The sequence below is a fragment of the Arachis duranensis genome, chromosome 7 (assembly GCF_000817695.3).
Source record: "Arachis duranensis cultivar V14167 chromosome 7, aradu.V14167.gnm2.J7QH, whole genome shotgun sequence".
In the NCBI taxonomy this organism is placed as follows: domain Eukaryota; kingdom Viridiplantae; phylum Streptophyta; class Magnoliopsida; order Fabales; family Fabaceae; genus Arachis; species Arachis duranensis.
The window spans coordinates 62867350-62883506 of record NC_029778.3 but is presented as its reverse complement, the minus strand read 5'-3'; the positions used below and the strand labels follow the sequence as shown (position 1 = coordinate 62883506).

Below are 16157 nucleotides of genomic sequence, written 5' to 3'. Positions count from 1 at the left end.
ATAGAAGCTGAAGAAGGATAATTGAAAAATAAAATGAAGATAGCTTTGCATATAAAAAAGTTGACAATAAAAAGATTTGTTAAAAATAAAAATAACCGTGTACGTAGAAAAGAAAAAAAATGAAAAAGAATAATTGAGAGAACAAGTTTTTTAATCAATTCTCAACTGTAAAAATTGAAAGCAAAAGCTACAAATGTTACTTCTTGCTTTAAATAAATCTACTTTTGAAGATAAAAATCATGTTTAAAAAAAATCATTTAAACAAGTTTGGTCTAGCATTCAAGATTTGTTCATGCTCTAAACCAAACATAAACTACACTTCAGCAGTTAAGATGTTATCATCTGAAGATCAGCAATCTCCAGCATAGAATCGCTTACATGAACTATCTAATCTAATTAAAAAATGAAAAAATAAAAAGACAAGTTTTCTATATTTGTCTGCTGAAGACAAAAACAACAATTTGGTACACATTCCTAGTCATTTCATACCCAACCGTGGAGTAAGAAAAAGACAAGATTTAACGACCGTTGTTCTCTTTTTCCAGTGCTCTTTTCTGTTGGATTGGACTTCTGGCATCAAAAGCTTCAGCCTCCTTCTTACTGACAGATTCATCTTGCTTACTAGCATTCCTGTCACCCAATGGAATGCTGCCACCAATCGAAGGTGCTTGTTTTCGCATGGCCCGTGGTATTCTCAAAGGGATATCTGTCTCAATGAAGTTATTCTCTACCTTGGGGATCACTAAAGCATTTTCAGATCTGACTGAGTGCACTTTCTGGGGTATGTTGTTGGATACAATAGCTTCAATAATTACATTATTTTCTTTCTTAATGGCTTCAGAATTATCCGGTTGCGAGGATGTTGCCGGAACTGGAACAAGCTGTATTTTGGATTTCCGCCATTTCTTTCTCTGGGTATCCTTTTGTATGTTTGATTTGGCCTGCAAAAGTAACACAGTATTAATTTGTTAATAAGACTATCATTATCATAACCTTTTAGATTCAACAAAAGCGCAAGTAATGGCAGCTATACCAAGAAAACAAAATACTGAAACTAGTGGCAGTTTGAAGCAATTTTACATTAAATTACAATCTAATTAATCGGGGAAAAAGAATTAAATGAATTTCCAATGTTGAGAGATTTTAAAAACATAAATCAAGCACCTGTGTGTTTCCAATGTCAGAGAGAGCCTTTCTTGAACCATGACCATTGTTGTTGGTCTCAGTAGGCCCATCAGTCAGTGCACCCTGCAGCAATTCAGCACCTTGAGTAGCAAGAATGCGGTCTTTCTCGGATTCCTCAGTACTAGAATCATTTCCAGTCCCTTGAACCAATCCCAAGTATGCCGGTTCTTCCGATGCAACTCTGTTGGCACACTTGCTTGCACGGCAACCACAAGAGCTCCCACAAGAGCTTCCCAGAGTTCTACACTTGCATTTTGATGTCTTGCAAAGTGAATTTTTACTGCACGAGCAGCAAACTTCCGGTGCAATGTTGCCAGATGCACCAGATCCTTCTATTGAATCATCTTTAACATCTTCTTGACTGGTATTTGATGGATTGCTTTCCACACTTCTTTTAGATTTTCTTTTTCTAACATGTAATTTTCCTGACTCTACCCATTCATCATCAGTTGCCTCTACCTCATAGCCATCTGATTCTGATTCTGATATATCCATGTCCTCAAATAAAAAGGTAGATCGTCGATTTTCCTAAATGATAACCAATTGATTAATAATTAAAAACATCCCCATAAAAAATAAATCAGACAACATATAATCCTTTGGAGGTGTCATCGCAGGAGAGCCAAATATGTGAAACTTACCGGCTTGCGCAGGTCATACTTATGCGCTCCAACACCTATGTCAGCATATTCTGACTCTCCTATGGATTCAGAATATCTCTTTGCACTCTGCATAAAGTTAAATTATTATTCATTTGAGAATGGAGAGACAAAGTAACATTAATAGATATATTTCTCCATTTGTTTTTGGTGCATCAAGGAAAATCAACATCCACATCAAACATTTTTATAAAGTACGGTTAAATTTGGAAAAGAAAAAGGTTTCTTATTAGAAAGGAAAATACATGAGACACCTCAATTATACTAACCAACAAATTCAACCGATGAATGAGCTCAGCCTTCTGCATTTCCATCTGTCTAAGGGAACAACTTAGTCTTACTACTTTTTCTTTCAAGTCTCTTATCTCGATCTCCTTCTCTCTACAGGCAACTTCTTTATCTCTCACTACACATCTGATATAAAGAAAATCAATGAATAAGTCCACTAATATCCTCATTAAATAATTAAGGAAAGTTCAGATAACGCATTTCAGCAAAATGTCCCAAATTTTACTTCTCTAAAAGACATCTTCATCAGACTAAAAATGAGTAAATGACAAATTCCCTCAGAAGATGAGATAAGCTACCTTGACGAAGATGCTATATTGAACAGAAAATTCATTAAATTCTTGGCATCAGCAAGGGTTCGGACATGGTTCCAACGTCCCTTGCCACTAAATACCCGTTCACGCTCTTCGGCCTCTGATAACTGAGATGCCATAGTCACCAGGGTTGTAGAAGACGTTGAAAGCATATTTTCGAGAGCAAAAATCCTAGAATTTCTTGCACCAGGAGACATCGAGATGAGACCATCGCTGCATTAAATACCAGCCAATTAGTTTGCAAAGAAATAAGGAAAAGATGGTTTGTTAATTACATCCAGTATATAACTGAAGCCTTTTTCACCTTGTATTGTTTTGCTTCATCATCTCTGCCTCTTCTCTTAACCTGCTGATCTCCTTTGCCATTTTAGCCCTCCTGAATCAACCATTCAAAGAGTTTGTAAGCAAAGCTCTAATATGAGTAACAAACAGTGTGTGAGCTTGAGAAATATTTCAAACCCTCCAAGTGGCAAAGCTTTTCAAATTGTCATCCATGCATGCTCTTAAATACTCCCAAAATTCAAGCTAATATATGCACCAGAAGTTATTCTTAAAATATTTATGCATAACATGATAATTTGTAGAATGATCCAGATTTCTCATATTTTCAGTTCAATTCATACAGAGAAATGTAATCAAAATCTTCTTACATAATAAATAGAAGCTTGGACTTTGTACACTCTGTCTATTTCATGCATCATTTCTCTATTTAAAAATGGTGAATAAAATGAACTGAAAATTTTTAGAGTCGCTTCACATACAACCATTAACATGGTATCTACACTTCTGGATTTTAGAAGACACTATAAATAGAAATAACACATACTCTTCTATTTGACGCTCATATTCTGATCGTACTTCGTGTACTCGGACAGTGACTTCCAACTCATGTTCAATTGCCTGCATCAAAGCCTTCAAAGAGAAATAGATATGTTAGAGCAATAATTACACTGGAAGTCAAGTTAAATAGCCAGCAAAAGAAAGCAATAATTGGTGTTAGGGAGGAACAAAATAAATGAAACATAAACTTGGAACTGGGGAGTACCTGAATTCCAGGACCATTACCACCTGCGGCTTCACGCATGGACGTTTTTCGAGATTCCAAAAGTTCTTTTAGCCTTTTTGTAGCCAAGGAAGCTTCTTCTGTCTTTCTTTGCAATACCTGCACGTGAACACAAAATTAGTGGGAATAAACAGCATCCAAATTAGATTACGGCAGCAATTTGAACTGCAACATACCATCTTTTGCCTTTGATTCAATGCCAACAGCTTGTGCATCTCATATTCATTTCTCCTCCCTTCTTTTTTCAGCTGGTCATTTAGGAATTTTTGTATTAGAAGATTCACTTTCATAACTAATTCATTTGTTAAAACTAAAGTATAAACAAAGATAAAACTTTAATACCATTACTAAATTCTCCCGTATTACATTACCTGCATAACTTCTTTTTCACGGTTAGCTTTCCATAACCTAAATTGTTCAGATTCTTGTTTAATCTTATGCTGCAGTTGGACCTAAAGAAGAAATAAGCAATCAGTAATGACCTTTAAGAGGGTGGGGGTAAAACAAAACTGAATCGCTCTACTTCAAACTAAAAATACAAGTTTCATAAACAACCAACACCATTGCACCTTTTGAGATTTGATTCTATGGATCTCATCCTGAAGTCGTTTTGCAGCCTCATCACTTTTCTGTTTTTGCCTCAATAGTTGAGCCTGGGCATCTTGTTTCTTCTTCAGCTCAGAGACCTAAATGCCAAACAATCAGTTCAACGCATTGGATAACAATTAAGAATTATACATTGAAATAATAATTTCACCTGTGCTTCAAGAGCATTCAACTTTTGGAGATAATCTGCCTTTAACTTTTGAGCACCTTCATCCGAGGTGGATGAAATATTTGCAAGATTGCACCTAAGTTCCTCAATTTCTCTCTACGATAACATAGAAAAGGAATGGAATTATGCAGTAAGTTTCAAATGCAATACAACTAAAATATAATAACAAAAAACAATTACCTGCAGAACTTTCTTCTCTTGCTCCAACTCGAGTACTTTCTTTTCATAATGATGCTTAAGGACCGATGTATCAGCATTATTATAAAGTTTCATTTCAGCCTGCAACAGCGGGAAAAAATTACCCAGTCAAACATCTTACAAGATCAGAATGAAACATGTACTAATTGCATATCACACCTCACATGTGTTCTGAATCAGCTAATTCTAGTAAAGATACTAGCATACAAAAGACAAAATATTTAGTCTATATAGGATAAAAACTATATCCAGCAATTTTACCTCCTTTTGTTCAAGTTTCTTATCCAATTCTTTGAGTTCCCTATCAAATTTCTCTTGAAGAGAAGAGTGTTCTATCTCCTTAGCATGATCTTCCACATCATCTGCATTACCTGTACATGTACCATTTTAGAAACCATCTATTGATATATTTAGGATCAGATATGAATTCAAAATTAAAATGAAACTGCAAATGCAAATTTATAATCAATTTTTTTAAAGTGGTATTAAAAGATCAAAATGCATTGCAAGTCTAGCATTAACAATCAATTGTAATCTTTTAAACTTCAAATGCAGATTTGCCATCCGTGAGTATTAAAATATAAAAATTCTACTGTAAATCTAGCATTAACAATCAATTGTAATATTAAAGATTTGGTGCAACCCTAAACCCAAGATCAATTAAAAATACACTGCATACTGCACAATAATATTTCCATAGTCATTGCTACCTGTTATGTCCGCAGATTTGGCATCATCAGATGAGAACTCATTACCACAAGCAAACGAATTTTTTGAAGGGAAACCACTGTCAACCGAATCAACCCACTCAACCAAATGGTTTGGTGTTTTGCTTGAATTTTTCAAACGCAACAATTCACCTTCCAGATCTTGAATCTTTGACACATAAGATTTCACTAGGTCATAGTCCTACGAATAAGTTCAAACCATGAGTGAGTGATGGCTCTACTTCATTAGAAAAGAATAATTGTGCCTCAACAATGACTTGATTTATCGAAGTTCAAACCTGATTTGAATTTGAATCTATCTCATCCCAAGATTTACCATTTCGAAATGATTCTATTTTCATGACCAACTGGTCTTTTTCCACCTAAAAGCATTCACCACCTTGAGTGAGACCCAACAGCTTGATGCAAAATAAAATACAGTATCGTAATTGTAATATTTTATATGATACAAATAAGTATAGGAAAGTAGAAAGACCTGAGCAAGGCAAGCACGTTCAGCTAAACTCTCACAAGTTACTCGACGTTCTTGAAGCTCACGCTGTAGCTCTTTATTGCTTGCTTCAAGGATGGATATCTTGTGTTTAAGAATCTGGGAAGAAAACGACATTGGAACCTATAACTGACATATAAGGGTTCAACCATTTATGCTTTCTAAGATTAGTGAAGTACCTGAAGTTCCTCAAATGGTCTACCAGCATCACCTCGATAAAACAGCAGCTCAGCCTGCAATTGCTCAATCTGACTTCGCATTGTCTGTAATTGAGCTCCAACTGGATCACGATTAACCTAAAATACAAGAAAATTTCAAAAACACCAAAATATAAGAAATGTGATACAACACCACCCATATGAAAGTAAAAATTATACTATATTCATATTAGACAATAATTTAAATCACTTACAACTGCCTTATTTTGAATATTGCGAGCACGGTTTGCATACTTTAAAGTGTTCAATGTCTCTTCGGCATTGGTGTCAGCAGGACTAACACATGCTGCAACATTTCCAACCAAGTTAATTCATACATGTCTTAAGGAAAAGAATTTCAAACTGCAGTCATAACACACTAAGCATGAAGACTTTACCTATCATCACTGTTTTGCTGTTTCCCCCAAGAGAATCCTACATATTTATCGACCAATTACTTATCATGATAATATATTATACATTCATGGCATATGCACTTTAGCAGTATTGTTTAAAAGTTAAAATAATGTTGTACAAACCTGAAGTAACCGAGTTAATTTGCTATCACGATATGGTACGTGACCTCCTTCTTTTCGCTTTCTTTCATCTCCTAATGCACTTATTACATTCCCAAGAGCCAATAAACCCTTGTTGATATGAATACCTAAACCATGAAATGCCATAATTAATTAGTAAATAACATAATTCACAACTTACATTTATAGAAATCATCAAGCAGAAACAGAAAGAATTAGCTCAAATTTTGAAATTTTGTTACAGTTTGAGATAAGTTTAACATAATTATATTTTTTGTATAATTGCATATACTGTTAGTAGCAAATGAAAAAAATACCTTCTTTCAAGCGCATGCCATCTGCACCAGTTCTTTTTGCACGTTCAGAGCCAGCAAGGTCCACTAAATGGAGTTTGGCGCATAAGACATCATCGCCACTTTTTTGCTCCATTGTGATTGTGAAAATGGCATGCGATCGACTAGACAAAACACATAAAACCACATTGTCATCATCATCATACTATAATAATATGTTGGATTCAATTTTTATCAAATAAAAGAAACTAGCTTATTCATAAGAAAATCATTTTATGGCCGGTTACCTTGACTGACTGTTCATGTTTGTGCTTCCAGTAGCACGTGACAATGAACCACGTGAGAGATAAGATGACATCTCCTCTTTTGTCTTAACCTCAGCTTCAGTAACACCCGCCAGTGTAATTCCTCCATTCACTGTTTCTCTAATTTGTATGGGAACTCTAGCTGGCACGGTGACCTTGGCAGTGGATGCCACTTCTCCTCTAGATGAATTAATGTCAAGTAAATCAAACACCTCTTCTTTGAATATCTATCATTGTAAACAGTTTAAGTTTTAAAGTTAATTTCTCTTCAGTTAGAAAAATACATTTAAAGTAGAAAACAATAATTTTGTTACCTCAATAAATGACACTCGAATCAAAAACTCGGTTGATTCTTTCATCGTATGAACCCTCTTGAAAATCGTCCCCATCACCTTAGGGATAATTCCACCAGCGCTCTCTTCCCCTGTGTAATTGGTGCCCATTGTATATGTCTTTCCGGATCCAGTCTGAGAACCAAAAAAACCCAATGACAAACTATCAAAAAGTATATTAAAGTATAAAATGAAATAAAAACATGAATCATAAAAGCTTGAGTATCGTATTAGATACTAAACAATGGTTATGTATTTAGCATGCCACTTTGCTAAAGAGAGGGCTTGAAGCATAAATTATGCCCAGGTCTATTTTTGAAAATTCTATTCATATTTAGAAAAAATAGGATGATAAGAATCAAATCCTAACAGAAACAAGCTTCTAAATCATCATAGCCACTAATTCAAAACCATCTAATAATGAAAATTATACCTGACCGTATGCAAGAACTGTTGCATTGTATCCATGGAAGAGGGCATCAACAAGTGGAGCTACACAATCATCATATATTGAAGACGAGGGTGAACCATTGCTACCGTAAACATAATCATAGGTGAAAGCATGAGATCCAATTTGCACCTATCAGTTACAACCATTCCAATCAATTTCGATAGAAGATTTCATACCATTTCGCCATATATACATTAACATGAATTCAACATTGTTTAACAAGACACAGTAAACAACATATAAAGATAGATCATTTGTACATATATATCTTCACAGATTCGTAAGCTTTCAATCGTAAAGTAAACTAATTATGAATTAAGAATTAAAAATTATAACCCAGCTTCCGAACATTCACCAAACAAAATGGTAAAGCTTCAAATTAGTGAGTATAATACAAATGTTCATAAGAAATCAGTAATTAATCAAATTATCAAATTAATTAGAACTAACAGCAAAAGGACCATCGGCTTTCCATATACCTGAGGCTCTCCGGGAACGACAGTGATGCAATCGGTGCATCCGAGAAGAAGCTCCGACGTGATCAGAGGGCGGATATTTACTGCTACTCTCACACACTGTGTTGAATCTGAATGCTCCATTCCGTAGTAGATAGATAGGTCAAAAATCAATGTTCAAAAGGAAATCAGAAAAAATAAGAACCCTAGAACCCAATATAAAACACTAGTGTCAACGACTCAGTGAAATTGGTCTTCAGATTCATTCCAATTTCGATCTATTACTGAACGTACTTAACGCAGGAGCTTGGAAGTTTCAAAACAGAATTTTTCGAACGATGTGAGAGAGAGAAAGAGAAAAAGGGGAAGAAGATGAAGAAGGAGGAAAAGAAAATGGAGGAACGAAAGGGTTCTGACTTCTGAAGTTTGGTGTGTGATTTGAAGAAAGAAAGAGAGGGTGCGATTTTTTGAATGCGGACTTGAGGAGTTTGGATTAAACTGGATTTAAGAGAAAAGGCGCTCATGTCCGATTTCAAATGAAGGGTATGTCACGGGCGAGTCACGTGCAACAACGAATATTAGTGAAGTTATAACGGTACACTAGGCACATATGAGGAAAAAATTTGTCCCCACATGGAAACCCCACCAAAGCTAGCTTAGTTTGATTTCATCATTACCAAAGCTAGCTTAGTTTGATTTCATCATTGCTTTTAAAATTTTAATTTAGAATTTCCGCTGATAAACTGGTAAACTTATATTTTTATGCCTATGTTTTACTTTGATAAACTTTTTTTTGGTTGTCTAAAAAATTAACAATTTTGATAAACTTTTGATGTAACCTGCAAGCTTTTTCTTATATATGTTAAATTAATTTATTTTGATGAACTTATGATGTAGATATACGTTTTTATTTCTTAGTTTTTTTTATTAGGCCTTTATTTCTTTGTTAAACAACATTTTTTGATAAAATATTATTTTGATTCTTAAAAGAATCGATTTTTTATATCCAAAAAAAAAAATAATAACATTTTGGCTCCTTGATGAACTTGTGTTGTGGATATATATCTTTGTTTTCTTTGTTAAACTGTATTTTTATAATAATTTATTATTTTGATATTTAAAAGATTCAATTTTTGGAACAATGCAAAATGCACCAAATAAAAAACACATTTTAAAAAGTTTCTACAAATCAAAATTTGATAATTTATGTTATGAATGTAGCAAAAATTAAAAGGAAACTAAAAAGAGTCTAGAATCTAGATGTCGAATTTTATTTCAATTTTTTGATACATACCTTTTAAATAATTGTACGAATATTTTCATAAAATTTTGAATTAAATAAATAAGATATTTGCTACTTATAAAAAAGTACCTATGAAAATAGTTATTTTGTTTAATTTAAATCATCTTTTATTAGTCAAGATAGTGTTTTTCTTTTAAAAATTATTTTATCCAAAATGAAATATTTCGATCTCAAAATAATTATTTACTTTTGTCTTTTTTAAGTATCTCAAGAGTATCTTTGATTATACCTATTTAATTCAATCAAACGCAAGACATATTATATTAAGGAATAGAAAAAAATTAAATAGAAATTTAGAGAGAAATTAGACTTTTTAATTATATCATGTATACTCATACTATTACATGATATTGTTATTTATAGTATAATTCTCTAATTGGATTATAAGTACAATACTAATTTTAAGGGCAATTTACATATTTAAATAAAATCATTGAATCCTTTATCCAAATACACAAAACAGATAGTTGTTATGTGCTTGTGCAAATTACATTATTAGGTAAACCGTGGGAGCCAACCACGATTTTTGAATTGTACATAAACCGTGGCTGGTAGGGACATTTTATACAGAGAAAAATATGGTTGTAAACCGTGGCCACCAACCACGGATTAGGAAGGAATAGTTTTAGGTATAAACCGTGGGTGGCTACCACGGTTTATGAGGATTTTGGCATTAAACGTAAAACCTCCTAGGCTCCCACGATTTACGTTTATATTAGTATATATACATAATCCGTTGATGCTCAACACGGATCATTTGGAAGGAAACAAAAATTTTGCAACCTTCATAGTTGAGAGAGTTTGAGAGAGAGGGTGGGAGGATTTGGTGAGGTTTGGGTGGTGGAGTCATGGAGGATGAAGCTCGCTTGTACCGACTAAATGGCGTTGCTCATGTGGCTGGATCCATCGATAATAAGGTTAGTCATTATTATTAATATAAGAGCAATGCTAGGGGGCCAGCAATATTTGTGATTGGTAGCCATCAACTAGCCATCAATGATGATTTGATGGTGTGAGATTGGTGTGAGATTTCATCCAATGACTCACTTTTCTCTGCTGGTTACATGCTGACCAAAATACAATAAAATTGTTGGCCCCTTAGACTTTTCATTAATGTTATTCTCATTATTTATATAATTAATATTATTTTATAATTATTAATGTAGTCAGTTTATTTTATTAGCATTATTTATATAATTAATTTATTATTTATATTATTATTTTTGTTACTATTATGATAGTCATAGTTATCAGTATTACCTTTATTTTTGTTAGTACCTTTAGCTGTTAGTATCATAAATGTTGTTATTCTTAGTGGAGTTATTATTGTTGGTATTGTTATAATTATTTTTCCCTTCGTGATCTTTCTTACTATAATCTAAAAGAAAATAGAAAACATATGTATGTATGTAATTAATTTTTTTTAAATTTAATATGATTTGTTTAGTATTGGTCGTACGTTAAGGGGTTTCTTTACCTATATTTTGCAGTCCACTAGGGTTATTAGTGGCGTGAAGAGGCAACAGAATATGCCTTTACACGAGCGGATCATACTGTACCTGGAGACCGCGGGGTTGTATCATTTGGCTAGGCTGAACAGTCACTGGTTCTGGGTTGACGAGCCTCTACTTAGCGCATTTATTGAGCGGTGATGTCTTGAGACCCACACCTTCCACATGCCCTTTGGTGAGTGCACTATCACGTTGCAAGATGTGGCATATCAGCTTGGTTTGCCGATCGATGGGCAGCCTGTCAGTGGGTGCCTGACTGACTTTGAGAATCTGATGGAACACGGTAGACCGGCATGGGTCTAGTTTTGTGAGTTATTTGGGGAGTTACCTGCGTAGAATAAGGTAAAGCAGATGACAGTGTGCTACACATGGTTCCATGAGAGGTTCCGGGTTCTCCCAGCAGATGCTAGTGAAGAGACCGTGCGTATATACGCGCGTGCTTATATTCTGATGATGTTGTCCTCTCAGCTGTTCGCGGACAAGAACGCGAACCGGGTCCACCTTCGCTGGTTGCCTTATTTGGCATCGTTGGACGAGTTGAGGAGATATAGCTGGGGTTCGGCAGCACTGGCCTGGTTGTATAGATGTCTCTGTCGTGGGACAAACAGAACTTGAAGAAGAGCCCCCAACTGTGGGACCACCTTCCGCCTTGTCACCCAAAGCCTCCAAGTTTAAAGTCGAGAAGTGTGGAGGGTACTGCTAAGTGCCAGAACTTGAAGGCCCATGCTGTGTAGGTGGACTGGCAGCTATGTCACGCTGTCCCCAATGATATCTACAGGCTCCTGGTCAGACTCATCATCATACATTGCATTCTCTACTCGATCAGGTTCTCTAAATCCTTGCACATCAGGAATTAAGCCACCACCGGTGCCCACCTCATATGCCAGCCCACAGACCCCTGGATTCTGCAAAGGTGCAGAACCAACAGCCTCCGTTCGATCTAAATCAGCCGCGAATGATGGGTATGTGACCAGCGGAACGGATGGTGCTATCACAGGCATCAAACAAGATGAACCTCCCACGCCAGTCGAGTTATGAAATGGAGCTGATGCCCCAGAACTATCCACCCCAACATCCAACTTTGTGAATAACTCGTGTATTCTGACCTCTGGAAAACTTCTGACACAATGGAACAGAACCCTAATGTCTTCATCAGCCGCTAGCACAAAGGTATCATACTGAACCCGGGTCGAGACAACTGTGATGGGAATCTTGTAGAATAACTTCTTCACCCACTTGCTACCAGAAATTCCAAGCTTCTGCAAGATGCTGTTCTTTAGATCTGACAAAGTGCTTGATGAACTGATGAAAACACTCACCGGTTCTCTGTCAGTGAACTTCACACCATATCTTTTACTTTTTTGAATTTTTCCAGAGCAATGCACTAGGACAAGAACACTCTCTTCCTCAGTTGCCATTATGATAATGATCTCTCTCATGCAACTTGAATCTCACCCACATATATATAGATTTTCACTCCTCATAAACCGTTGGAGGCTACAAGGGTTTATGCCAATTCTCACTCCTTCATAAACCATTGCTGGTAGCAAGGTTTTATGAAGATTCTCTTGCATTCATAAACCGTGGTAGCCTCCCACAGTTTATGGTCATTTTCTTTCAACACGTAATCCGCCCCTGCCAGCCACAGTTTATGTACAATTCAGAAACCGTGGTTGGCTCCCACGGTTTACCTAATAATGTAATTTACACAAATACGTAACAACTTTCTGTTTTGTGTATTTGGGTAAAGGATTCAATGGTTTTATTTAAATATGTAAATTGTCCTAATTTTAACATTATATTTCCCTTCAAAACAACTTTACCCTCAAAGTTACAGAAAAAATTATAAATTCAAATTAAAATTGTAAATGCGAATTATAATAAATAAAAAAATAATTAATTCTAAAATAATATTTTTTATTCTACTGCTTAAAATAAAAATATGCCACCGTCTTATTATTTAAAATAATATCCACGAATTAAAAGATAACAAGCTTATTGAATCTTATCCAAAAACTTAAATAGATAACCCCTTAACAAACTTCAATATACCTTCAACAAAAATTGTCATTGAGTTTTGATCCATTAACAAAAACATTGTGCTGCCTTTAAGCTGATAGAATTGGGCTTGCCGTTGGCCCATTACAGACAACAAGGGTCTTCAATGCATATCCTCATTTATCACCTTTTAGAATTGCAACTTTTTCCTAACAAGTTATAACTCAAATTCAAATGCACAAAATCAAAATTACCTATATATAATTTCAACCCTTCAATATCGTTTTGCTCTTCACATCTCAACAAATCGGGAGTAGACAAACACTTTCCAACAACAAAATTCTCAATTAAAAATTCTAACAAACAATCCTCTTCCTCACTTCTCTCACTGGCCTCAAGAATTTGTAAGGGTTCCGAGCATCAATACAAAAGAAATTTTTCTATCATCTCACATCCAAATAAAAAGGATACACAGACTCCAAAGACCGGACCTTTACAAACATCGACTTAAAATTTTTAAAAGAAAATTTGTATAACAAAAATAGAGAGCGACCAGGGAAGTTACTAAAAAAAATTCACAGTCCTTTACGAACCCCCTTAGACTGAAATAAAGAAAAGAAAACATTTAACGAAGGAGAAAAATTCAAAAAACCCATCAAAACCTCAAACGCACACAAAAAGGCCCATGAATTTGGATGCAACTGTGACGGAGCACAGTTCAATTGGGTCAACACTTTGAACTCAAAATCTGAAAATAGAAACCTCACATGTCAAACAGAGAACGTACATGTAAAAATAATTCCAATCCCCCTCTCACAAACCCTCTCCTCACTAGAATAAGGGAGAAACTCAATTCGCAAACCAGAACCACTCTTAAACAAACATTGGGGGCTCTAAAACATGAAGCGACTCCTGATCACAATACGACGAAGCACGAGTTTTCACATCATTATGAACCCAATGATAGGGGTTCTCCTTATTTTCTTCGATAGATTTAACCTTTTCTTTCTCTTTTACCATTTTTACAGAAAACAGCAGAGGAAAAGAACTAAAAAAAATGCTAAGCAGATGAAAAGAGATACAAGGTGAGAAGACTAACCTTTGGAAGACATGTGTTCTCACTTATCAAAACCTTTTTGCGAAACTGAAGTCTTGTTTCATAAACGGCACAAGTTTAATTACAACTCACTATTTTAGTAGGAAGTTGAAATAGCAAAAATTACGCGTCCAAATGCAAAACGGTCCGGCTCTACACAGCTAAGTGTGACATTTATTACAGCCCAATTTGCAAAGCAAAAACTCCTTTTTCAAAAAACATAATTTTTACTTCTGCCTTTATTTTGCAAAACCCATTTTTATTTTTGTTGTTTTAGCCCAAGCTTGAACCGCGCGTTGAGCTTGGGAGCTCCAGTACTTTACCTAAAAAACGCCGAGGTATAATCTCAGCAAAAAAGCTCAACTTGCTATAACAACATCAAGTCAAGCTTGGGGGCTGTATACTGTACCCCCAAAATCTCGGATTAAACCGAAGTATACCTCGGCGTAACGGCATAATTCCAACAATCCACTCACCAAAATCTTGAAACCGGTTTACTAACTAAAATCTTGGAGCCAGTTTTCTCACCAAAATCTCGGAAATAACTGACCATTAAGCCACAAACCAAGCTATAAAACAGATGAGGTCACCAAGAAAAACACACGAGACAAAAAGAATACTTCATCCTGAAAACAGCATACTTCGGAGATACATTTCAGTCCCATATATCCTTTGTACACCCTTATTTATTTATTTTATCTCCTTACTGACTTGGGCATTGGAGTCCTTTTTGCAGGTACCACGCTCGGGTCCTAGTTCGCAAGGATGTCATCAGCTCGGTCAAAGCTACCAGACAGCGAGATTGACAAGAGAGCCGACGTATAAATCAGACGAAGTATCCTTGCAAGAACACCTTTTAAATAATTGTAAGAATATTTTCATAAAACTTTGAATTAAATAAATGAGATATTTACTACTTATAAAAAAATACCAAGAAAAATAGTTATTTTGTCAAATTTAAATCATCTTTTATCAGTCAAGAAAGTTTTTTTTTTAAAACTATTTAATCCAAAATGAAATATTTCGATTTCAAAATAATGATGTAGATTAAATGCCCAAATTAGTTCATAAAAGATTACTCATTCTTTAAATTGGTCCCCAAAAGATTTTTTTAATCAAATTCATCTTTTAAAAATTTTAAATTAGTCATGTTAGTCCTTTTGTCACTTTATTTATTGATAGTGTCAAAATTTGCTAATGTACCATATTAAGTGACATCCCAATATACATCTAGGAGTCTTAATTGACTATCAATATGATTAGTTTATGAAATTAAATCAAATCAAAACCTAATTGAAGAGAAAACTTGAGGCATTGAAATTCCCTAATTTGTAGTTGATTTAATCTAATTTTATAAATTAATCATGTTAATAGTCAATTAAGATTCCTAGGTGTATATTAGAGTGTTATTTAACACGTTACATTAGCAAATTTTGACATTATCAACAAAGAAAGTGACGCAAATATTTTTTCTACACCTTTTTTAAAAGAGAAAATTTTACTATATAGAATAATACAATCTTCAATCAAAAGAGTTTGTCTTTTTATTAAAGAAGTTGATTTTTTAGCAAAACTACGTTTTATGTAAAAAAGATGTGTAAAACAGTTTACACAAAAAGTAACCTAAATATATATTTTTTTTCACTTTCTACTTTCCATCCTTCAAAAACCGAGAACGATGATACTCATTGGTTTCCTTATGTTAGCTACAAAATTGTCTTATAACGATTCAGATTCCAGTCTTTGTGTGTTATGGGTGTCGAGAATCTAAAGAAACAAAGGAATCAATTAGCACAATAGCTCGTCCAAAATAATAGCATTCTCCATTAGGATGTGATAACAAACAATCCCGACTATAGTTACATGAATTCACCAATTAGATAGCATACTGAGCATCAATTTGCGCGTTTCATGTATCAGTTTATCTGCGTACCAAAACTTAATGTGTATATTTTTCACGTAACTCGTGGGTTACTGTAA

General features: G+C 34.6%; 1 protein-coding gene across 1 annotated transcript; it reads right to left on the bottom strand.

Moving 5' to 3' along the window:
- Positions 1-252: 252 nt before the first annotated feature.
- Positions 253-8717, bottom strand: LOC107459351 (kinesin-like protein KIN-4C). The gene is made up of 26 exons (XM_016077578.3): positions 8294-8717; positions 7797-7943; positions 7346-7498; positions 7014-7258; positions 6751-6890; positions 6437-6561; positions 6296-6332; positions 6113-6204; positions 5880-5996; positions 5686-5799; positions 5489-5572; positions 5193-5391; positions 4744-4853; positions 4465-4563; positions 4267-4380; positions 4079-4195; positions 3881-3961; positions 3686-3757; positions 3492-3608; positions 3273-3358; positions 2751-2822; positions 2432-2659; positions 2114-2258; positions 1827-1913; positions 1165-1713; positions 253-941 (listed from the first exon to the last, which is right to left on the bottom strand). The coding sequence occupies exons 1-26, from the start codon at positions 8411-8413 to the stop codon at positions 519-521; spliced, it is 3873 nt and encodes a 1290-aa protein (XP_015933064.1). The 5' UTR covers positions 8414-8717; the 3' UTR covers positions 253-518.
- Between the last annotated feature and the right edge of the window lie 7440 nt (positions 8718-16157).